This window comes from Empidonax traillii, unplaced genomic scaffold (genome assembly GCF_003031625.1).
Source record: "Empidonax traillii isolate 1590-97213 ecotype Southwest subspecies unplaced genomic scaffold, ASM303162v1 scaffold422:size936756, whole genome shotgun sequence".
NCBI classification, from domain to species: Eukaryota; Metazoa; Chordata; class Aves; order Passeriformes; family Tyrannidae; genus Empidonax; species Empidonax traillii.
Genome location: NW_020955615.1, coordinates 732090 through 756583, shown reverse-complemented (window position 1 = coordinate 756583; position 24494 = coordinate 732090). Strand labels below are relative to the sequence as shown.

Genomic DNA, 24494 nt, shown 5'->3' with positions numbered 1-24494 from the left:
TTGGAAAACTGATGCCAGTGACTGTCTTTGGCAAACAGAGAAACAGTGAATGAAGAAATTTTCTCTTGTCCTAAACTTGGCTATTACAAATAATAAGTGTTTGAATAGTTAAGGAGTTGTGACAACCTGCATTTTGCAGCATGGTTTCTGGGACTCAGGGGGAAAACATACTCTCAAGGAATATTAATCAGCACTGAAAGTTAGTTCAGGACACATCAAATGAACCCTTAAAACGTAGCCTAGGTGACCAAATACAAGGTGTTAGGCAACAGTGAAAGGACAAATGGGAGATGAGCACAAAATAGTGGAGATTTTATGCAAAATAATTACATGCAGCATTATGGTTGGGCTTGATGATCTTAAGGGTCTTTCCCAACCTACGTGTGTCTGGGATTCTGTAAGGCTGCATGTGGGTAAGCTGCCAGCTGCTTTCACATACGGATTCCAGTGGACATGCTCGTCATGTTTAAGAGCAGTCATGCAAGGTTTGCTCACGTGGGGTAGTTGCTTTTAGTGACAATGAATGACAGAGCGCAGGTTCATTGGAGGCTTTCGTCCTTTGCTTAAAAGGGGGGAAGAAAGTTAATAGTAAAAATGAATTTTGGTGCACATTCTGCCACCTGTAACCTCTATAATTCATTAAGGTGTGACTGTGTTTGGTATGACTTGAATAGAACAGCAGTTGTTGAAATGTAGAAAACACAGCCAAGCATCTTCAGTCCTCATTGGGAATTGACGTCTGTTACTCTCTTGGCAGAATATCTTCCATCCATTAGAGCATTGCAGATACAGATCCAAAATGTAAAGGCATTTTACCTGAACGCTCAGATGTTGAGACGATAAGAAAGTTTATCCAGATGTCTAAACTATTACTGTTAGATTTACTAGAAAAATTACAGATCGAGTAGTCCAACTAGGAGATTTGGTTATTTTGAATTTAGAGCAAAATCCTCTATTGCTAGCTATTTTTACGTCCTCTTTGTTAAAGTCACTGGTCATTATTGCCCATTAATTATGGTGGGTATGGGTACACTGGAGAAATTAACCTTCTTATGTGTTTACTTATTTTCTCTTGAAGTAACATATCCACCAATCCGGACCCAATATTTCAAATTGAATGTGCAATTTTGAAATTTAGGTTTTGGGGGAAAAAAACGAAAAGATTGGTTTAAAGTTGCGCGTAATAGTTGAGTTTGATTTATTAGAAGCCCTCTAGATCTGTATAATTATCTGGTGGGAAGCTGATTTGGTGTGACTTACCGTCCAGAGATCCTGAAGTGACAGCCTGAACTGCTCCTTTATCTTTGGAGAGAAGAGACTTTACCCATTAGTAACGGATTGCTGGATATATTATTTTAGAGAAAAAAAAAGAAAAAAGCAGGTAAGATTTTTTTTTTTCCCCTCCTCTTCTACTATTTCCTGTTTACTGCAAAGGCATGCTATGTCATCTTTGATCTGTCAGCTGTTGATTATTTGGTGACATGGTCAGGTAGTCTCAAAGTACACAGTATCCGTATGTAATCATTTCTGCAAATATTTGTAATGTAGTTGTAGACTAGTAATAGACTGTCTGGAAAAAGATAATTTCTAGTTCCAAGTTGCAGATATTGAGGATTTAAGGATGTTGGTTTGGGTATTTTGGAAGTAAAATTTGGATAGAGCAAGAAAAATACCTGGTAGCTGCTGTAGATAATCCATGTAGAGTATCTGTGATTATTTTCTTTGTATATGACTGGAAAAAAGGCAATTTTTGACATCATGAGTCAAACTGCAGTTTATCATAAAACAATGTTTCCCATCTGACAAGAAGTACAATTGTGTTTTAAAAAGTTTTAGAAATAGGCCTGACACAAAGTTTGTGCTTTTTTGCAGAAGGTACATGTAATAAACATGGAGTATGGTAATGCATGCACTGTACCAAGACTTTAGGTTATTTTTGACCTCTATCAGGCATTGGTAAAGCTGATATTTTATTTTCTCAGTGTGACTGAACTTCAGGGTATGGGGTTTTTCGAGCTAATTTTTCTTTTTTACTGAAAGTATTTGTATAATCAGAAAGAGCTGGAATCTGAAGGCAAGAGCACATTAGTGAAAGTTAATCCTAAACTTAGATTTAGTGGCTTACTTCAGTTTCATGAAGCTGCTTTTATGGGCAAAACAGCTATTTCAAGGACATAAAAACTGGAGAACAAAAAATTTCTTGAACTAATGCACACATACATTTTACATGTATCTGTTGATTGTGAGTTCAGTCAGCTTTAATACAACTAAGTGGTTTAGGTTCAAGGTCAGGTGGGATGGATCTTAGCAACCTCATCTAGTTAGTAGATGATGTCCTTACCCACAGAAGGGTTGGAACTGAATGACTTTTTAAGGTCCCTTCCAACCCAAACCATCCTAGGATTCTGTAAGTGTAAATTTGAATCTTCAGTATTAATTTGAAGTGGTGAAAATTGTGTTGAGGTTACTGTAGTGTAAATCAGGATCCAGAGTGTTCTCAATTTCACAGATGTGCTGGGATTTCTTACATTGGAAGTCACTACAATATAAGTAGACAGTATTAGTGTTGTTTGATCGTGGGAAATTACAGGGCAAGGTAAAAAGGCATACAAAATTTTCTTTAACTCCCTCTAAGTATTTTTTCACCCCCTTACAAAAAAAGTGGAAAACAACCTTCTGTTTTTTTCTTTTATTGTCTTGCAATCTGTGTTCATATTTTTAGTCCTGTAGCAAGTATTAAGTTTTTTGGGACAGCACATTTCTTTCTTTTCATGGGCACTGTATTTTATGATTATCATGGAGAACTATTTTCTAGGTTGAGGCAGAAATATACTTTTCAATTCTGCATCCAGAATTTTGTTGGAAACCAACACAGTTGGGTTTTAGGGACAATAAAAATGGGACGTGGAGTTTTTACAGCCATTTTCTTGCTTCCCAATCAAATGTGCAAAATTGAGGGAGGTTACTGTAATCTTGCAGATTCATCCAGAGATGATTTAGCACTATGTAAATGTTTGCAGCATTACTTATTCCCAAATTCCTATTGGAGCTGCCTCATCAGTTTGCTGTGCAGGGAAATGCTAGAGAAGGGAGACACAGGTGAAATAAGGGAAGGGAAGGGAGGAGCAGAACAGATGTGGAAGGAGAAGAACTTTCCAATGGTTTAGAGTGGTGATGGGTTTTTTGCTGGTGGCTGATCAAGTCATTTGCCCCACTGCTGCTGTCTGGATCAGAAGAAAAATCAGTCATATGGATACACTTAAAATCACTTTGCTATTACCCTTGTAAGCTCAGAGCACAAGAAAAAAGATTTGTCCCTCCCTCTCTCAAATTTAAATACTTATTTTGCAAATGAAATAATTGTAAATATAACCCAAATCCTTACAAAAAAATACCATTAATTATTGTAGGCAGTACTAGCTTAGTTGCAACTATTTTTCAGTTTCTGTGTTTCTGCTTAATCATTGGTGGATCTTTCCTTATTTTTCTATTTGAGAAAGAGAGGACATTTTAAATAAGAACTTCCTTAAATGCTTCTGAAGTAATAGTAGAATCCTAAAATAAATTTATAAATAACTGTTAATACTACTTTCAATCACTGAAGTTAAAGTTTCAGACAGAAGTGTAAGCCAGCTGTTCATTGACTTTGTGCAGCATTTACAAAGAGCACTGAGCTGTTTCCAAATCTAATGTGGGTAGGGATGTTTTTTTTTACTTCTACCTTGTCACAAGAAAGGAGGATGTTCAAATGCAGAAAACTGGAGAGGTGTTGAGAAACACAGAATAACAGTGCAGTATTTTGAAAAAAAAAGGCAGTGTTGGCTTATGAAAAGCAAAGTTCTTCAGAAGCATTTATTTTCTGTAGAAAGAGTTTGCCATTGAATTGTTTGAGATTGGTTTTATGCTATACAATATTTTAGGGTATAATATAGCATTGGAAAATATCATACAATGGAATAATTATTGGGAGTTAAAACTTTCAATCAAATTTACTTCAGAATATGTTTCTTTCTGTTTTTTAAGATTTGCATGGTCATTAAGAATTTATCTTCCCTTTAATGTATTGGAAGTTGAGCCAGAAAAATCAAACAAAGGTCTGTCAAACTCCTGTGCACAAGCACCTGATGCAGTTTTCTGGGTTTTTTTCTCACTAGTGTGTAGTTGGTGGGTGCAATGCCAGCTTTGCATCTCAGGGAGGACTTGCCCGTCATGTGCCCACACACTTCAGCCAGCAGAACTCTTCAAAAGTTGCCAGCCAGCCAAAGGCCAAAGAGGAATCTCCATCTAAAGCTGGAATGAATAAAAGAAGGAAATTAAAGAACAAGAGACGGCGATCACTACGTAAGTATTTCCAGAAGTTCTTGAAAGTTTCATCTCGGATTGGGAGTTCCTCTCCAATGCGGTGTTTTCTCTGCATGTGCCGATCTGGCGGGATTGGCATTCCTTGTGGTGAGAAGAAAACAGTTCCAGATTCTGTTTGTGTTCCTTCTTAGGGTAAATATCTTCATGTTCAGGAGAAAAGATCAGTTTCCTATGAGAAACAGTTGGAGTTCACAGTTGAAAAAGCTTTTCGTTTCAGAACCACTCTCTGTTTACTGTTAATGTTGGAAAATGTTCTGTTTAGTGTTGATGAGATCTGAAGTTCTGTACTGCAGACAGAGCTTGCAGATTCATATAAATTAGAGATAAATGCATGTTATATAAGCTCTTTTTTGAGCACAACATTTCATTATGTTAATGACAGTTTTATGAGCATAACCAAGATCTAATTTTGGGCAGAATTGACTTGCTATGTTTTTATAATCTGTCTCCACGCAGTTGATGTTCATTAATTTTATATGAACCAATGTGCTGAGAGGTGTAATTTGTCATTTAAAGTGAGAACTGTTACCTATAGCAATAATCACCTAGTACCTTTTCTAGTCCATTTAGATCTAGATGTTTGATTGTTGAGTTGTCTTAATATTAGACTAATAACAGTGTCCCATTTATATAGAGGTTCTAATGTACAAGAATGGTTAGGAAAGACTAGGCAATTGTTAAAATATTTCACTTTGTTTTATAATTACTTTCGATGCAACTCTCCAGTACCAGACTATGATACCTGCATCTTGGAGATGTAAAAACCATTTAGATTTTTTTCCTGCTGGTATGTCAGCAGCTGAAGAAAAAACTTCATGAATTTTTATTTTTGTGTAAAGTCCATCTTAGAGTATTGAAGAGTAGCACAAGATGCCTTTTTTATGCACCTGTTAAATCTCATACTGTCTACAGTGTTACTTTGCCAGAAGTTCTCTGTGGCAGAACACTTAACTATATTCATCTTTCTCTTCCTGTGAAGAAACATAATTACCAGTTATTCATGTAGTACTGCAACAATGGATGTACATGCTAGTTCTCTTAAATGATACTCTTTATCACATGATTGGGATTTATTCTTATCTTAATACCTCACCTTTGTCTTAAGGAACTGTAATTTATGAAGCAATGGTCATGTTTCTGCCTTGAGTGCAGAGAAAACTGTCCTGGAAAGTTACAGTGTCACCTGGAGTTCTGAAAAGTTTATTTCCTGAGCCAATATTAACTTTTCTTCTGCATTTTTTTTTCTTTTTGAGAGGGGAATACCTTTGTATTCTTAAAATATATATGAGCAAATTGTATTATGAAACACATCCTAAAAGTATAGACTTTGAGAATTCCTCTAATTTTGATTTAACATTCAAAGAAATTAGCAAACTGTTCTTTTCAGAATCTGTTTTTAAAAGGCTTTCCCTTTCGCTCTTAACAATCTGTGTAAATGAGAAGGTTCAAGAAGGGAGGACTGGTCAGTGAAGGGTTATGGGCTCACTTGGATGTAATGAGAGAGGCACCTAGTTGGGATAGTTGCAGGTTCCTAAAGGAATATTGTGATTTGTTGACTGTGTTACTCAAACAAAATATACATCTAAGACTGGTGACTTCAAAATTTTCACTTGCAGAGGTTCCTGAGTTGCATCTAGGCTTGTTTCTCCATATTGATTTTGTTAGGTAGCTGATTTAATGCATCTTAATTTAGTTTTTTCCCCCAATAGATGCAGAAGTAGTTTTTCAAGTTGGCATTTTATTAGTAATTGATGAACATTATCGACTTACTGGTTTCAAGGCAGAGCTTCATAATTAAAACTTCAAATTACCCACTAAGATGTTGTAGTTGTAATACGAATTTACTGCAGAATTCTTGAATGAATCCATGGCAAAAAATGTAGGTGGTAAATATTAGTAGGGATTGTTAAAGATTGGACTGTAGTATTTGAATGGTCTGCTTTCTCAATCAAGTGCTGCACAGGAAGAAAAATGACAGCTGCTTGAGCAATTTCTTGTCTTCTTGCCTCTTGAGACAAACGCAATGCTGGCTGTAGACTTTTGCCTTAAGGCAGAAATCATCTCTAACTGAGTTGGGAACTGACTATTGTAATGTATTTCTCCAGAGGGTTTGTGACCCAGAAATGTATCCAAAGTTGATGGCATTTTCTGAAAATGCGAAGTATTGGCAGCTTTTCTTTAAAACTTCGTGTGGATTATTGTTGATGAGGTGAACGAGACAAAGGGCTGATAAAGTTGTGCTTGTCTTTTTGTTTCTTAGCTTAGTTTTAGTTCAAGAATAAAGTGTGTAGGTTTTTGTGTTTTGTCTTTACAAGGGGAATGGGGGAAGGCAAAGACCCTTATCTAAGTAGTCAAAGTAACACAATAACAGCATTTAAGTATTTTCAGTCTAGAGTATATAAAGCTAAGAACATGGATTTATATTTAGATGTTTTTAAGTGCCTAAAAGGAGGGGTGTTTAACGTAAGTACAGCTTGTCTGCAGGTTGGGTTATAAGAAGATGATGCCATGGATGTAAAACAGGATGTCATTTGATAGTGCACAGTCTTTAACAATCACTTGTAGGTAATAATTTGACAGAAAATTACAGTTTTGCACCACAGAACAATTTGTGTCCTGAAGAAATGCTGTCAGCGTGTTCTTTCTACCTCCTCATGATTTGATTAGGCCCTGGATTTTTACAAGGCGTAAGTGGCTTACTAAATATTTATTGGCCATCAGTTGCCAATATGTGCTGCTATTGAAGCATCTTCATGTATAAATTCTTAATAGTTTAAATACAGCAGATTTATACATTTGCTTCCTCTAGTTTATATCTGAAAGTTAACACCTTTCTGAGACAATGTATAAATGAAAAAAGGAGACTTTACTGTCACTATATGTGATGGAAATACGTTCCATAAAGAGAATTCTTACTGTTACTTGATTTATTTTTTCTTTAACATCTTGCCATTCTTAAACTCTTTTGCTTTTCTTTTGTCCTGACTGTAAACGATACATGTTCTTAGAGGTTTGGAAATTAGCACTTTTATGATAAAAGCATGTTTTACTGGAGACACCCTTGTAACTATTTAGATTAGTGATGCTGTAGAGATCTGATTTGTCTTAGAAATTTTCATGTTTTTAGAATAATTCAGTCAGTAGATTGCTTTCTCATCTGGATAGACTTATACATGTTCCCTGATCTGTGCAGTCTGGTGATATTTGGAGATATAGAACCAAATATATTACAAGTATGTATGTGTAAAATAGGTCACAGTGGTGCTATTCTGAAGCTGCCTTGATGAATGCAGCACTGTCACTTGCTTTTCCATTAGCAAAGGTGACACTATAGTTAATAAAAAGCGTAATACAGTTCTCTGGAGGAATGTAAGAGACATAAAGAACGTTATTGTTCATAGAATTTACAGTAAGACTACCTTAGTTACATAATGCTTGCATTTTCATTTAGTAGATTCCTGTTATGATGATGTTAATTTATTTGACTTAAGTAATTGATGTGTACTTGGAGCTTGGATTAAACAGGAAGGGAGACACTTAAATCTATTCCCTCATAATTATTTTCAGAGTAAAGATATGTAGAAGGCACGGCACTATTGCTCAGTAAGGAGCAATATACAGTAGGAGTAAATAAAACTATTCAGGTGCCTTGGAAAAATTGTGTCCTTCCTCTGCATCTGTTGAATGTTATCCAGTGGTAAATCCTGAAGAAAGTTGTTGTATGAAGCAAAAAGAAAAAAATTGGTTGTTTTTTATTTTTTTAGCTTCTTTCCATCTTCCCTTCCTTCCTCCCTCGTATTTATTTATAAAATATTTATATGCTTGCATCACTGACCACCTGCAGCATGAGCTGCAGTTCCACATCACCACTTACAGCAAGAAAACATTTCAGTGAGATGATTGCCTAATTGGCAGTATCCAACTGAGATGGAGTAGGGACAGAACATAATGTACAGATGAATGCTTAACAACAGTGAGTCCCAAGGGTGTAGCAAATGTTAGCTTTAAGTGGAATTTGTAGTTCATTTTGAAATAATGGATAGATGAATATAGAAGTTGTTTTAAATTAAGGCAGCAGAACTCTGAATCGCTGTGCAGATTTCAGGGTAATATGTATTTGATAATGTAATACGAACTCCGATTCTTAGTTTTAATTTCAGTGTGTTATTTAGCAACTATTACTGTCAAGGCTTAAAAAATGGGAATTCTACTAATGTAATTTTACTACTGTATTGTGTGGTATATTTTAAATTTTTTTGAAAATTATTTTTAACACTACGCAAACATGTGCCCAGTAGCCCTTATTTTTTAGTTAAAGTACTTTTAGTGTAGATTTGATAGACCTTCTTTACAATCCAAATCAAAATCCTTTTTAGTGTTCAAGAAAATCTTAACTATATAAGTCCTTTTCTAAAAGGAAAGGTCCTTATTAGTTTTTGCTGGTTATAGACTAGTTGTAAAAAATATCGTATGGGTGTTAATTGTACTTTACTCGTTATAAGTTGAAGTGTAGTGTGGGATGCAGTTGGGTCTTCTTGACTAGAAAATGTTTACTGATTGTCAAAGAACGTGGAGTGACAACTTGTACATAGAAAGAAACGTGTAGTAGTGTGGAGTTTTTCACCTGACTATTTAGCGTTACTGAAACCAAAATGAAATGAGCCGAGTATAGTTACATTTTCCAGAATAGCTGTTTGATCCGCAGGGAGTGTGTTTTGACCAAACCTGACTTCTCTTGGAGTAATTTCTTCCTCTCAGTTAATGTTTACAACTCTCTGACAAGGTAGTGCTGCTGCCATAATGGTAAATGATTTACTAATGACACTTCAGACTTGTTTACATGCTTGAGTGTGTTTGTGTGCTTTGAATGTGTTGAACACTAAGGATCTCCTTTCCTTTTTTTTTCCAGCAAGACCTCATGACTTCTTTGATGCACAAACACTGGATGCTATAAGACATCGAGCCATCTGCTTTAATCTCTCAGCACATATAGAAAGTTTAGGAAAAGGCCACAGTGTTGTATTTCATAGTACTGTAAGTATACATATTATGCATTCCATTTGTTTACCTGTGTGTCTGAAAAATCTAATCCTTCAGAAAGATTTCTGGTTTCCTCTTGTTGCTGTAGGCACTTAATCAGAAATAAGTAATAGTGGGTATTTTACTTTGTTGATTTGTCCATTGCTGTTAGTAAACTAACTTTTAAAAATAGTGTTGGTAGTTGTTCTAGCTCACAGACTGAAAGGCTCGCTGTCTGATACGCTTGGGGAAATATCTAACAGTAAGTATGTGTTGTAGAAAAATGTGGTTCTATCTTCTAAATAAGAAAGCAGTTCAGATGGCATTTCCTTAGTTGTGAGTGACAGTGCTAATTTATCACAAGCAATATTTTGACTGTAATTGAATATTTAAAGATGTTGATCTGAAATTTGTGTTTATTTCCTTGTTTTTCCCCAGTTTAAAACATGCAGTCCTGAATAAATGTCTTGTACCCATTTTTTTTCTTTTAATAAACTTACACCAGAATGTCAGTGGTGATGCTAGAAGGAGGCAAGTGCCAGGTGAGGAACTGGCCTTTAGTCCTGTTTCCATATCCTGTTTTGTGAATTTTTTTGGTATTTGGATAGGAAAGACATTAATTTAGAGAAGCTCAAAGCATAGAAAAAGTAGTGAATTGGGTATAGGGGTCAGAAGTTTAAAATCTGTATTACCTCAGATTTTGTTAACCAAACCGGGAGATATGGGCACATAAAAGGCAGAGACTCAGCTGAAGAAAAGAGGTAAGAGATGGGACAAAATGAGAAGGGATAGTTTTTAAATTGGCAGACTAATGCAAGATGAACTGCAGTCCGGGGAAGGAATGCTGACTGACATGTCTTCAGCTACAGCTTAATCTTAACATGATTCAAAGTCTGGAACTCTGTCTCTTTCCATAAATAAAAGATGATTTTTGTATGCATGAAACTTATTTCATACTGTTCTGTGAGACTGATGCTTGTTATAAATATCTGTGGCCTGTATTCGAAATTTTTTCCAAATGATTACTCCTGAACTTTATGTGCCCTGAGCTGCAGCTGCAAGTGGAGATTTGCAGGTGGTTTAGCTGTTACTGTATTTAAATCTCTTTCTAGTGTTCTGGGCAAATGTGGATCTTACAGTGCTGTAATCTGAAAGGTTATCCAGACAGACTTCTCAAGTTGTGGAAGCTCAGCTCTGTCTTTTGGAATAATTCATAAGGAGGTGGAGTTAGAAGGAGGATTGTGCTCTAAAACTGTCTCAGATGGACTTGAAGGAAGTGCTGAAAATCCTTTCAGCTTATCCACACGTGCGTCACTCGAGATGGTGGGAGGTTGATTAGATCTGAAATTGCTTAGACCTCAACTGTGGGACAGGTTGTACCAGTGGGAGAACTACTCCAGGATCCCAGCCCTGCTCTGCACTGTGCTGCCCTCTTTTGCTGCTGCAGTTGTGTGGGTTTGTGCTGGGCATCAGCTTTATTGATGAGACTCAGCCTAAAACTGGTGTTAAAAAGAAAAGGCAGACTAGAAGCAGTCCTGGGGATGTGCACTGTTACACTGAGCACATGACAGCTCAGATGCAATCACATTTTGCATCACTTTTCAGGCATTAGGGCACTGAATTTGAGTGGTGGCTGGATAAATAGCATAGTAAGTCTGTGTAGCCTGCCTTAAGATGAAGAAGAAACGTGTAACTAATGGACATTAATTTGAAAGGTGAAAAATATAAAGATAAAATTGCCTTGCTGTCTGAAAAGGGACAGGAATGATTTATTTTTTTATACATTGTATTTTACAGGACATATCATAATATAAAGAATTTCTAAGCAACTGCTGTAGATACCCTTCATGTCCTATGAACAGGCACATCCTTTTATTTATATATACTTTTTAACCCATCCTTTTCTTTTTGTAGATATAGAAAGCTTTAGAATGCAGTCATTAATAAAACCTTTTTGAAGAAATGTGTTTGCCATCCAGAGTTCTCCTTTGACTTGATTATGATTTTTTTTCCTTGTCTGTTTTTTTATTGGAGTCAAGTTTTTGTACTTTAATTCTCTGAATTCTTAGATGGAAAAAGTCAAACATTTCTATTTAATCTAAAGGCCAGATAATACATTGATTGAAAAATGCAGCTTATAGGTTACCCTGTTGTGCCAGACCCACCTTTGAAATGGCTTGAATTAATTCTGTAAAATATTTGAATACTAAACTATTCTCTGGGTTTAGATTTTTTTATCTATTTCAGTTCGGTGATCTCATGTATTGAAACACATGTCTTGAAATCTTAAAACTTTGTAAGATTTACTTTGTAAAACTAAGTAAATGGAGTGAGATGCATAGCAATTTATAGGGTGAAATTGTTTTCTTTTTCCAGAAGAGGTCAGCAGAACTCCATTTCTAGTCTGAGACAACTTTGGTGCGCGTTTCCTTTAAATTTCCATTTTGTTCTGGGACAGTGCATGAAATGCAGAGAATGTAGGGACAACGTTTTCAGATAAAGCTGCAGCGAGCATTTATTTATCTCCCAGCTGAAGTGTTTTTTTAAGTGGAAAATCTAAATGGACTTAAGTTCTTTGCAGAGCAATTTCAAGTCTTCAGAACATATTTATTGCAGGCTTACTTATATTGCTCCCATTTCTGCTGTAACTTCTGCAGACTTGACCATAAATCTCAGATGATGAACATCAAAACAGCAAATAATTTTTTGGACGTCTTTCTTGCCAAAATTATTGCAATTTTGTGTTTGTTTGCATCATGAATGTGTTTTTGTTTTATGTTGGCTGAAGGTGGGAGTCTAACCTCAGGGTCCCGCACTTCAAAACTTAATTCTCTAGAGAGTATCTTATGTGCTGGGCTACTGTGAACTGGTATGAGAAACCATGAGAAAAGAGTTCTTCTTGTCTGTGACCTAGTGATATGTACCCTTTATATAGAAATAATACAACTTTCAGCAAGTAAAACAATTTTCCTTTTATAAATGTGCAGTTGAGCATGAAGATCAATGGTTTTTTGAGCAAAAAAATAGGGAATTTGGTTTTAATTATGATTTTTGTAATTATTGCAGGTAATAGCTAAAAGAAAAGAAGATTCTGGAAAAATAAAACTCTTGCTTCATTGGACACCTGAAGACATGTGAGTATATTGCTGGTGATATGCTACAGGATTTAAATGGGGAAGGATTTACAGCAGGGTAAATGAATTATCTGTCACTATATTATTTTGTGCTGTTTGTTGAGTATTTAAAGTTAATATTTTAAAACTGCTTTTCAAAAAATAATTTAACAATTTTAAAATTACTAAGCAGTGTTTAATTGATTTTTTAAATTTAATTTTCAAGTCTTTGGGCTCTAATACCAGTTCAGGTAAATTTGCATCTCTATTTTTAATGCATTTTGTCACTATGCACTATGCAGCCATGTACATAAGAAAACTTACCGCTGAGGCAACTTTGCTTTACCCACTGATTCATCATGATCCTAAAAATACTTTCAGGTACTAAAAAATGTGCAGTTATCCAGTGTAACAGTAGAACTCCACGACTCTTTACCTGGGTGTCACAATTCAGCACTATAATAACCACAGCTGACTCTTTAAGGTGTCCATGTCATATTGCTGCCTCCTTGGATTCTCCCACTGAAGCTTGGAATACTTTCCCAGCACGTTTGGCTGCTCTTTTTTCTCTTTCTTTTCAAAGTTTTGCTTGTTCCAAATGAGTAGCAGGACGAAGGTACTGCCCTCGGGTTGGCTTGGGACATATGAAGTAGTACATACCCTCTAGGAATAGTTATCTACTTTGAAATTGCTGAGTTCTCATCTTTCTTTTAACACTTAAAGAACAAAGAGAGCCTTTTGATTTGGTGATGCTTTCAGGTGATTGAGTGGGATGGTGATAAAGCTGTAGCAAAACAGAAATTTACCTTTGCTTTGGTGGTTTAAATCACTCACCTTTGTAGTGTCCCAAATCAGTTGTGTTCAGTAGCGTGAACTTGGCAGTGTGAGTCAATTATAACTTTTATTTGTAGAGAACTGGAGTTGCTGATAAATCATATGCAGCAATGGTTGACATTTTGGTGGAGTTTTGAAGTGTCTGCACCTTTTGTTGCTCACTGCAGCACTTGTAGACTTCAAGTTTCAGTTCAGCTTGGGAGACAATAACTAAAATATTCTAGTAAAAAAAGCAAATTTTTGGTTCCTGTTAGGGCAGCTGGCAGAACTATGTGTAACAGCATTCTGAAATTATTCTTTTTAAAATGTTACAGACAAAACAGTTAATTACATTTTAAAATAAACATAAAAAAGTGTAATAACACAGGGAACATGAAAAAATAAATTAAAATATCAGGTTTTAAATTTTAATGCAGTCAGATGAGTTTTTTGCTCATGCAGATGAATTCAGTATTAAGAATATCTGCATTGGAGAAGACAAGTTGTTCAGGAAGGTTAAGACATCCCTGATAGAATGTAGATGTGGTTGGTGAGATCAAAGCAATAATGTTTCACTCTTGCATCTTGGTTGGGGCAGGGGGAGGGTATATTTCATCACTAAATGATGTAGTGTTAGATTACTGAGTGTACAGTAGATTGAAATTCATCTTGATTATTACGGTTGAGAACAGCAGATGCCAAGGTGTCCTGGCATGTGCCATCAGTCTGTTTTTGTACAGTCCGTGCACTCTCACTGTAGGGATGTTCAGTGCATCGTGGGGAGGACTTTTAATCAGCCTGAATTTCAGATGGATCTGGTAGTAATGATTTAACTTCTTCTACTGAGCAACTGTTGAAGTGCTCAAGGTTATCTGTACATCAAGCATTTTTTTCAGGAAAAATAAAAGCTAGTCTTTAACCTGTTTCCTATTAAGAAGGAAATAACTTTTAATTTCTTGTATTTTTTTTAGGGCAGGAATTTATTCTTGGTGTCAGTACTTCTGAGCTTACTGAGTTGCTGTCTTTATGTATATTTCAAGTAGTCTTTGCATGTGAAAGGTTTTTTTTAATTTGCTGTTTGTGTCATTTTGCATCTTCAGCAAAATATAGTTTCTACTGAAAACACCTCCCAGATGTTGTTTGTCCAAAAACTGATTTTGGTGTTATTTGAAAAAGTCTTGTGATGTTTTTTCCATCTTTTATGATCCATAAGCCTTAGTGGATATATGGATTGCCTCCTGGATTGTTCCTCCCCTACTTTTTTTCTTTTTCTTTTTTTTTCTGCTGCCTTTATCTGAAAAGTTTGTTGAAGAAACTCCTTTTCCTGCTGGGATAGAAATTCTTGGTTTCATTTCATGTTTTGAATAGCTTGACCAGAAAATTGAATTTGAATACCACTCACTTCAAAATGAAGGTTCAGTGAAATAAATTGCAAAAGCCTGTAGAACTGCATTTATCTTTGGTCAGAGAAAGGGGCTGTAACATTTAGCTAGTTTCGAGTGCTGGGTTTCTCAATTCAAAATTTATTTCAAATTAGTTAGATCTTAATTATGAACATAAACTTTTCCCCCAACCTATAATTAATCTTTGGCTTCTAGGACATGTAAAAAAATTAAGAAGCCCACCAAAACCCCAAAGAAAACAAAACACCGGAAACCCCAAATGGCTTTGTGGGCTAAAAAGAATCACCGGGGGTTGTTGGGATTTGTTTGGGGATTTTTTGTTTGTGGGGTTTATTTTGGGAGTTGCCTTTTTTTTTTTTTTTTTGTCTCTTCTTCTTTTTTCCAGTAGTGGAAACAAAATGGATCCCTTGTTTGTTCTGCACAGCTCTGTCAAGAAGGCAGGTTTTCAGTAAGACAGTGATGAGCTCTGCAAGCCCAGTGCTTCTTAATAACATGTCACCTGAAAGCTTCAACAGGGCCTTAAGAGCCCAATGTACCTCTAATAAAAGAAGCAGTAATGCAATAAGCCACTCAGAATTAGGCATGTTTGGTCTCAAGTAATTAAAGTGCAAAATGGAGATGATTGTGTGTTATCTCCAGTCCTCTTCACAAGTTTCACTGCAAGTGGCACTGAAGCAACAATTCATTTTAATGTGTAAAGACCAATTTTTATTTCATCTCACAATGAGAAGTGTTATATAGCCAAAATATTTTGTGGTGATTGCCTGGATTACCTCAGAAGATAGTAAAATGATTAACTTCAGGAAAGCTGGAGGATTTTGAGGTTGAAACCTTTGAACTTGGAGCAAGTAAATTTAGTGTAACATGAAGCTTAGTGTCTGCTTTATATTCTGTCCTTTACTTATTTTAACAGTATCGAGGAATTTTACGCCCAGTAAAATGAAATATTTTTGAAGATGTGGTTGGTTTTTCCTGCTACCCATTATCACATTAAATTGTTAAAATGGAATAGATAGTGCCATTATCATTGTGTGCATATTTAGCATTCTTGAATAATGTAAATTATAATCTCAGTTTCACACTAAGAACTTAAACTTTGAAGTGTAACGTGTAAAGATTGGCTGTGTTTCCTCGTTCCAGTGACGATGCTTTTTAACCAGGGAAATGTGGAGATTGCTTTAAAAGAAACTTAATATGTACTAGTTTACCACATAATTTTATGGTAAGAAAAGCAGTTGATCTTTTTTGAATATTTTTATTTTATTTATTTATTCATAGTCTGCCTGATGTGTGGGTAAATGAAAGTGAACGACATCAGTTAAAAACTAAAGTAGTTCATTTATCAAAACTACCAAAAGATACTGCCTTGCTTCTGGACCCAAACATATACAGGTAACATCCTAATTTTGAAACTTTCTTTCCTTGAATGTAATCTTAAACCTCACTTAACTTTTTGACGTTTTAAAATCAGGATTCCTAAATGTACTATACACCAGACCAGGGAGCCTTGATAATGTAAACGTCCAGGAGTTAAGTTCTGAGGTCTTAAGTTATTTCAGAATTACTTCTTGAACTGAACTCTAGTTACTGAGAAACGGGGAATGTGTGTATTTACCAAGTGTATTTTACTTTTTTGTGCTTGGTGTACAGAAATTCTAGTAAAGGAGGTACATACAGTGGAATCCTGAAAGATCCCTTCTGTTAAGATCACATACTGGTTTGTATACCAATTTTTTTAAAGTCCAAATTTATCTTTCCATATTTTATATTCAACTGTAATACATGCAGTATTACCTTGAAATCTGTACTTGTATTCAAGTACTGTTATTTTTAATACAAGATTCTTTATATGGGGACAGAAGGGGACAGTACATGTTACTTGCCTTTAAGCTACTTTCACATTTGTGGTTTTGGGCCTTCAGATTGGCTTCTAATCCATCTGGTTTCTAATAATTTCCTGATTTTTCCCTCCCCCTCTTTATTAGTGCACTCACAGAATTGTCAGTACCCACAGTTCTGTGTGTGTGTACAGTTTTTAAAGGTAATCTGAAATGCTTAATTAATTCTTAAATTTTGGATGTCCAAAGATACACATTTGTGGGCTTAAGTTAAAAATTCCCGAAAACGGGTCATGGAAAATAAAAAGTTTTTTCTGCCATAACAGAAGTTCAGTGTTCTGATGTTTTTTTTTCCTTAATATCCAGTGACTGAGTGTCTAAAGGAGTAAATAGAACACTAATCTGAGGTCTTTGTAATGCAATAAGCCTTTCAGTTCACCTTTAATATTCAGTCTATTTCACTAATCAAATTAATGAAAGCTTGGTTTACAATTTGAAAATAAATCATACTATATCTGCTATTCTTGTAAATGTAAGTATTTAAAATACTTACCTTAGTACATAAATTATTGACATAGATCATAAAAATGTTATGAAGAAATTGGATTGTATGTTTTAAAACTGCTTAACACAGTGACTGTTTTATAATCTAATTGAGGTGTTAATTTTTTATTGTTTACCTTTGCAGAACTTAATAGATTAGTTTACCTTGAAAAGAAAAAGATAATCTATGAAACTAAAAATGTAATGATCTCTGGGATTAAGTCCTTGAAGAAAAAATGAGCAGACCTTTCTCCCTCTTCCACGTAAAATTAAGATCCCCACACAAAGTGTTGTACTGGATTTTTAACAATATGGATCAGTGTGTTAGTGAAATGAGCTTTTGGAACTAACTGAGGGAGATGAAAGGCATAAAACTGGAAGACCAAAACTTTGCAAGCGAAAAAGATAGTTGAAGGAATTCAGTGACAGAGATTAATATCATGCTAAAATGATGACTTTAATATAAAGTTTGAAATCTTTACCTGAAATTGTATGCTGATACGGGATCATCAGAAATGGCATTCACTATTAAATTAAATGAAAGTAGATTTTATGTAGTCATGATTTCATAGTATATTCTAACTGGCTGAAATTTACATCTCAGGGTCTTAATGTAAATCTATACCCTCTTCTTTTACAGAACAATGCCCCAGAAGAGGTTGAAGAGGTAAAAACCAAGCAAGTGGGGACACCTGCAGTCTTAGTCACTGACAATGGATTTAGAAATAAAGTTGCACATTAGTCAAATCCCATCCTTTTTTTTTTTTTTTTTTTTTTTTTTTTTTTTTTTTTTTTTTTTTTTTTTTTTTTTTTTTTTTTTTTTTTTTTTTTTTTTTTTTTTTTTAGATAAATATTTATGCTTAGTGTAAACATTCTGTGAATGAAGTTGATGCTTCCGTGGAATATATATTAATATATTACTGTATATCCACATTTTCATGGAATGGTACAGTGGGAGACTGAGCAAACACTCTTCTGGCAACTTAGTGGAACAACTAAAAGGCTTTGCATGCTTGCTTCTTTAAGCTGCTTTTTTCTTTAGTGAATACAGTAGTCTATATTGATGAAAAGAAAAAGTAACCATCACCATTTACTCACAATTCCCAGGAGAACTGTTAACAACCTACTGGGCTTCTTGTCCATGTTAACTGAATATAACACGTGCCAGGCAATAGAACAGCTACCAAGGGATTATCCTCTTGCCCTCTGAGTATGGTGGATAGTAATCATTTGTCATTTGTAATCTTGTGTCCTTTTGCAGATCCCTAAAATATGTTGGATTATGATGTTTAAACAAATGTTGATGGAATGCTTGTCTTTTCCAGTCAACTCTGAATACATATAGTACGGTTTAAAGATGTTAAGAGTGTTGCAGTATGTCTGACCCCCTCTTCAGGAGTAGTGTAGTATGTTAATAAGATCTGCTTTTATGTGATCCGTATCAATGGACAGGTTTTGAGAAACCTCTGCGTAAGCAAATAGTGTTACTGGTGATTTATTTTGCTTTTTTGACCCTTTAGGATCCCCATTCACTTGTAAAGTATACTTTATTTGGCCTAATGTTTTCTAGATGTAAAGAAAATGGTATTTTTTAAAAAAAAATAATCTAGAAATTCAATCCTTTATGCACCAAAGTTGGCTTTGAAAAGGAAAGTAAAATCATTTTCTTGCTTAATAAGCAAGAAGCCGTGGATTTTTTTTAACTGACAAATAGAGATGCGTCTAACCTGTTAGTCTTTGTATGGAGACAAAAATGTTGCATATAGATAATAGGACATTGCTTGTAAATATTTCAGCAGATTTGTAATATATTTTTATATTATGAAATGTACTGTAGATGTTTTTCTAGAGGCATGAAAGTTAAAATGTATATATTACGGTAGAAATAATATTGAAGGATATTGTAATTCACTAGTGCTGCCAGAAGAATTGTTTAAAAAAAGCACCTTCCTTAACAGTAAAATAAACCTTCTTTTACATACCTAAGGGACTATATACTACTGTTAATATCTGTTGTAAGAACAAAAATACATTGAACATCCTTCCCAGAAATCTTAGAGGGATGAATAGTACCCATAATTAATTCATGGTGCTCCTTTCTAATAGTGAACACAAAATTAGTTTTTTCCTTACTGTTGGAAGGAACTAATATGTAAAATTTGTATGGATATATGCAGTCAAACTGCAGAGTTAGTCCTCCTTGTTGGGGAGGAATTTACTACAGTGAAACTATTAACCAGCAGTTTTTACACTAAATTTTTATTAAATAGATTAAAACTTAAAGTAACCCTTTGGTTGCAGAAGTGAGCATATCCTAATGTAATACAAATGCGTTCTGCATTGGTACTGACACGAGTCTTGCTTAGCTCCAGCGGGTTAAAAATGTTACTTATATACACAAAAAAATAATCTTATCAGACGATATGAAGTGCAGATTAAAAGCACCACTAATATAAGATGTTCTGGAATGGTTGTTTAATAAGGGTATTATTCATAAAATCTGTAGTGATGTGACTTTATTTTTGAAAAAAAATGCAGTGTTTTGGTTTTTTATTTTTTTGCTTAAGCACTTCACCTACTGCTTTTTCTGTACCTATAAAGTAATCCGTAATCTTTGTTTCTTTTTTTTTAATTTGTTATAAAATTGCCAAATAGAAGTGTTTCAGATATAGTTTGTATTTGTATTTTTTTAATTTTATTGCTTCATGAGTTTCTTGTAAGTCATTTATAATTGACAGATGATTGTAGACCTTGCCTGAGTATTTTTTCTAATAAAACAAAACAAACAAACCTCATTAGCTTCAAAATTGTAAGATTTCAATGAAGTTTAAATATACAACCGACACTCTTTCCCCTGTAAGTTGTAACACACGTACCTTTACAAAATGGGGAATTCGTGGATTCAAGTCATGTGTTGTTCATGTAAACTTTGACTTTTCTTGGGTTTGAGAAAACTATTATCTGGTGTTCCATGGTACAGTTTCTGGTGTGGAAGGAAAAAAATCAATTTAAATTCAAAACATCTGTGAAGAAATGGATATATTGGAATTAATTAAACTTTCCACAGCAGTGAAAAAGGTAAGTGAACTTATGACTGTTTTTCACCTTGAAGTTAGCAGCGTGGTTTGCTAAAACTGTTTATGCCTGACAGTCATCTGTATTCTGCAAATTATGGAATTACTTGGTGGTGTTTTTTTGCAAATGACAGTCATGTCTCTCCAAAAGGCTGCTGCAGTTTTTGTGTGTGTCCTTGGAGGATTTCACTGTTGCTGGAGCATCAGGTACATGGAACTAGCACAGAATCGCTTTGTTCTGAAAATAACCTTATCACTGTTATTCTTGGAAAGTGTTAATGATATAATTGGCCTCTTCCCTTTTAAGTAATTCCATATGCTTTGTTTGGGGATGTTTGGGATGTAACATACAGAGGTTTCTTCCTGTCTTTCTCAAGAACATTTTTTTTTTTTTTTAGATAGATTTTCCAAATATCTACAGATTGCATTCCCTCCCAGCTGGAGTGTTTATTTTCTTTGTAGAGAAATATCGGCTCTTTGAAAAAGTCTCGCTTTTCAGGAGCTGCAGTGCACACAGATACCTGCTTCTAAAATCATCAGTCCTTTTGGAATGTGTTGGCTTGAATTTTACAGTTTTCTGAAGCTGAATAATAGGATGTTTGAGTGAGGAGTGCTGTTTTGGGATCAGAGATCATCTCTGCCTTTTGCTAAAGTGGGTGGAAATTCTTGTCTGGGAAAACTTCCTAATGTTTGGGCACAACACACAGCTGATTGATTGATGGATACCAGATCTTACTCTGTTTACTAAAGCACTTTTATAGAGCAGAAACAGATCAGTTCTTTTCTGATACTTATATTGCATATAATTTTCTCAAGGTACTGTGGGATTTTTTCAGAATTTGGACAAATGGCCTAATAGGTAGCACTAGGTGTTTCTTGACTTCTGTAGTCCATTAAGTAATTATATCAGCAAATTCCAATTTAAATTCCACATTAATTCTGGACTAGCTTTATTTGGGAACGAATGTGTTAATTGTGTTCAAATCTAGTTTGGTTTTAATAATAGAAATTCAGGTGGTGGATTTCTGTTCGTCTCAGCTTTTCAGTGCAGCATATGAATTGATCATTGCAGAAAACTGGTCATATGTAATACTTCAGTCTGATACTGATGACTTATTCTCACTTTATGCTTTCCTGCCTTGACATTTTAAACTTGTGAATGAACCTATCATAAATATTTCTGTTGTCACGTTAATGTATGGCGAGTTAAACCGAAGAAGAAAATCATATAACAGGGAAGTTTAAAGAAGCAGCCGAATCTGTGGCTTCTTTCAGTCATTTTCTGTAAGTTGTCAGGTTGACAATCTGTGAATGGCTCCCACATGCACATGGCTCTGAATGAAAAATGACAGTTTGATCCCTAAAACAAGGTATTCTTTACAAAGCATTCCAACGACAGAAGATGGTCTTAACATCCCATGGATTTTCTCAGTCGAGTAAAGGTGCCCTTAAGATCTGTTATCCTACTGTTTACCTACTCCAAGCAGAGAGTACTCTGGTAAACTCTCTTGCTTCAACTTATAATGAGAATTTCGCATTGTGTGGTAGTGGGGGGAACCCCACCAGCACTACTGCTTTGAACAATATGTTAAAAAAAATACTGTAAAATGTCAGGAATATCCATTTGTTCCTGCATTTTTAACAAGGATTTTTTTTTTTTTTTAGTATGTATTCTTGTAATTCTGTAATGTAAATTGAGACTAAAAAAATGAATTCTGATAATATTACAGCTGTAGTCTCCTAGTGATTATAATGAGAAGAGTCAGGTATAAATACTAGAGGTGAATGTCTCAACGTGCATTTATGAGAAGAATTATAACTGTTGTAGTCTCTATTGTAATTGTTTTTTCTTAAGTAAGGATGAACCTAAATCTCACCAAAAATAAAACCTCATAGACTTGGAAGATTTAAGATTCTTCAGCTATCTAGTCTGTCTAGTCAGCTATCTGTCTGACACATAGGTGTGTCATTTCCCTTAATATAGCTGACAAACTAGAGAACCCAAGCAGATTTATATCTACTGTCAAATCCCAGGTTATCTCCCAGAGGGGGAAAAACCATGCTCATGTTTTGTGTTTAAAGTAGAGCACTGCTTCTAGGAGACAGGAGCTGTGAATTTACTTCTTCCAGATAAGAAACTGGTGATGAGCTTAGACCAGTGTTGCAAACTATATTTTTGGGTTTTGATTGGCAGTGTCAATTCTGAATATTTATTTTCCTGCTATGTTACAGCAGGTGTCTTTACAGTGAAAAATTCTACCAGGCTGTGTCCACATGTCTTAATTTTTATACTACTGTATGCAGAGCTGTGTACAGCAATTGGAGTTATCTTCCTTCACTTTAATTACACATGTAGTTGCCTCTTAAGGGTTTGTATTCCTTCAAATTCAGCCAGTTTGCGTGTGTACTGTCCAGTACTTTCCATGCTAGTCTGTTTTCACTCTGTTGTAGCACACAGTGATACAAGTGTGGACGTGGACCAAAGTAAAGTTCCAGGTGTACCCATCATTCTTGCATTCCCTAATTCCTGAAAACTTGTATTACAACCTCAAAGGACTTCTATTTGTAATTTATTACATTATTTAAGAATATATACCAATTCTGGTATCTAACAGCTTACTGTCCTGTTCAGAGATGAGTGTCTGTGCACTTCAGTCTCTAATTCTTTCCTAGAGAAGAGTTAAAATCAATATGCCTTTGATGTCACAATCTAACTTACAGTGAAGTAAGGAAATGTAGTTCAAAATGTAAAGAGAATAAAATTGTGTTGATTTTTTTTTTTAACCAAAAGTGGGTTTTTGCTTGACAGCCAGCTGTGGATAAATTCAACTCTTCCAGTTGTTCTTGACGATTAATATGCTGTGATTGATGCTGCAATATTTGTTTTTAGTAATTCTAAAAATGACCCTTTGAACTTTTTAAAATCCTCCATGGTAGTTAAGTAACAAATACTCTTAAGTAATATGATAAATCTGTTTAATTCATCCCAAATGAGAGATAATTGTTGATAGCATCCTGTGGGGTTGGCTTGCGTACAGGAGATTTGAGTACTGTCTACTGGATGCTGTTCAAAACTATTGTCTAATTTTAATATCTTTTTTTTCTTGGTACTTTGCCTGTGTTTGCAGTCTCAGTGGAGGGAGGATGTGATATCCCTCATGTATTTATTGTGAAGTACTGCTTCTGATTTGAGACAGTAGTAGCCTTCTGACTAACCAAGGGAAGCAAGGGTAAGGCTTTGAGAAAAAGGCAGTTAAATAGGATAGAGAAGGAAGGGGAAACTGTAACAGTGGTAAAAATATAAAAATAAGAATGAAGCTGCTCACCACCCACTGACGGATGCCCAGCCTGTCCCTCACAGTGGGCTGCTGCCCCTTGCCCAATTTCCCCCAGTTTTGGTGTTCAGCATGACTTCCTGTGACGTAGGACATCTTTTGGTCAGTTGGGGTCAGCTGTCCTGTCTGTGTCCCCTCCCAACGTCTCGTGCACCCCCAGCCCACTCACTGGCAGGGCAGCACGAGGAGCAAAGTCCTTGACTTAGTGTAAGGACTACTCGGCTACAACTGATGTACATTGATGTGTTAGCAGCCTGATCATCATCCTGAATCCGAACCAGCTCTGGACCAGCTACTAGGAAGAAAATTAACTCTATTCTAGACAAAATTAGGGCATACTAGAAGTTTAATGTCCCCGTCCAGAGTCTGAGATCCCCTTTTTCACAGTGTCATGGCTCAGTCGTGTTTTTTGGCTGGTTTCATTCACGTCATCCCATCGCTCAGGGGGATTTGTGCAGGCATTTGGAGTCTGACCAATGGCTCGTTGATTTCAGGAGGACTCCATTACGGATCTTTGACTTGTCTGCCTCTGTTCGAATCTGTTGTCTGAAACCCCGATTGTGAAATCAGGGGGAACGGAACATGATGTTGTTCATGATTCATTTAAGCTAAAATGAACAACATGAGCCACTTAAACTTGTCTAGGCACTGAAATATATGTTTGGATTTACATAATTTCAAGGCCAAAAAATTAGTAAATATGTTGTTTTGGGAGCAGAGCCTTGGAATGGGAGATTAAAACTGCCCTTAAGCTCTAAAAGGCATTTTAAACAGTTTAAAATGCTTTGCAGCTTTTACTTTCTAGTGAATATGAGGCAGGGGCTTGGACCCTGCTTGCTTTTTCTTTCTTCATGTCATAAATATTCTCTCCTAGAGCATGGAAAATAAGTCAATTACACTTAAAACTGTTTATTGCAGAGCAGATGTGTGCATACAGCAACTGTAGCTGAAAGCCCAAGTATTTAATTAGCAGTTGCCTGCAGCTGGATTCTTT

The 24494-nt window shown here is 35.4% G+C and overlaps 1 protein-coding gene across 1 annotated transcript in view; it reads left to right on the top strand.

The window, feature by feature from the left end:
* Positions 1-19886, top strand: part of AEBP2 (AE binding protein 2) — a 46184-nt gene extending 26298 nt beyond the window's left edge. Inside the window, exons 4-9 of the mRNA XM_027894237.1 lie at positions 4155-4341; positions 9272-9396; positions 12448-12515; positions 15989-16102; positions 17732-17846; positions 17922-19886. Of these exons, the coding sequence (XP_027750038.1) occupies positions 4155-4341; positions 9272-9396; positions 12448-12515; positions 15989-16102; positions 17732-17762 (525 nt within the window). The 3' untranslated portion in view covers positions 17763-17846; positions 17922-19886. The remainder of the gene's footprint in view (positions 1-4154; positions 4342-9271; positions 9397-12447; positions 12516-15988; positions 16103-17731; positions 17847-17921) is intronic.
* The last annotated feature ends 4608 nt before the right edge of the window (positions 19887-24494 follow it).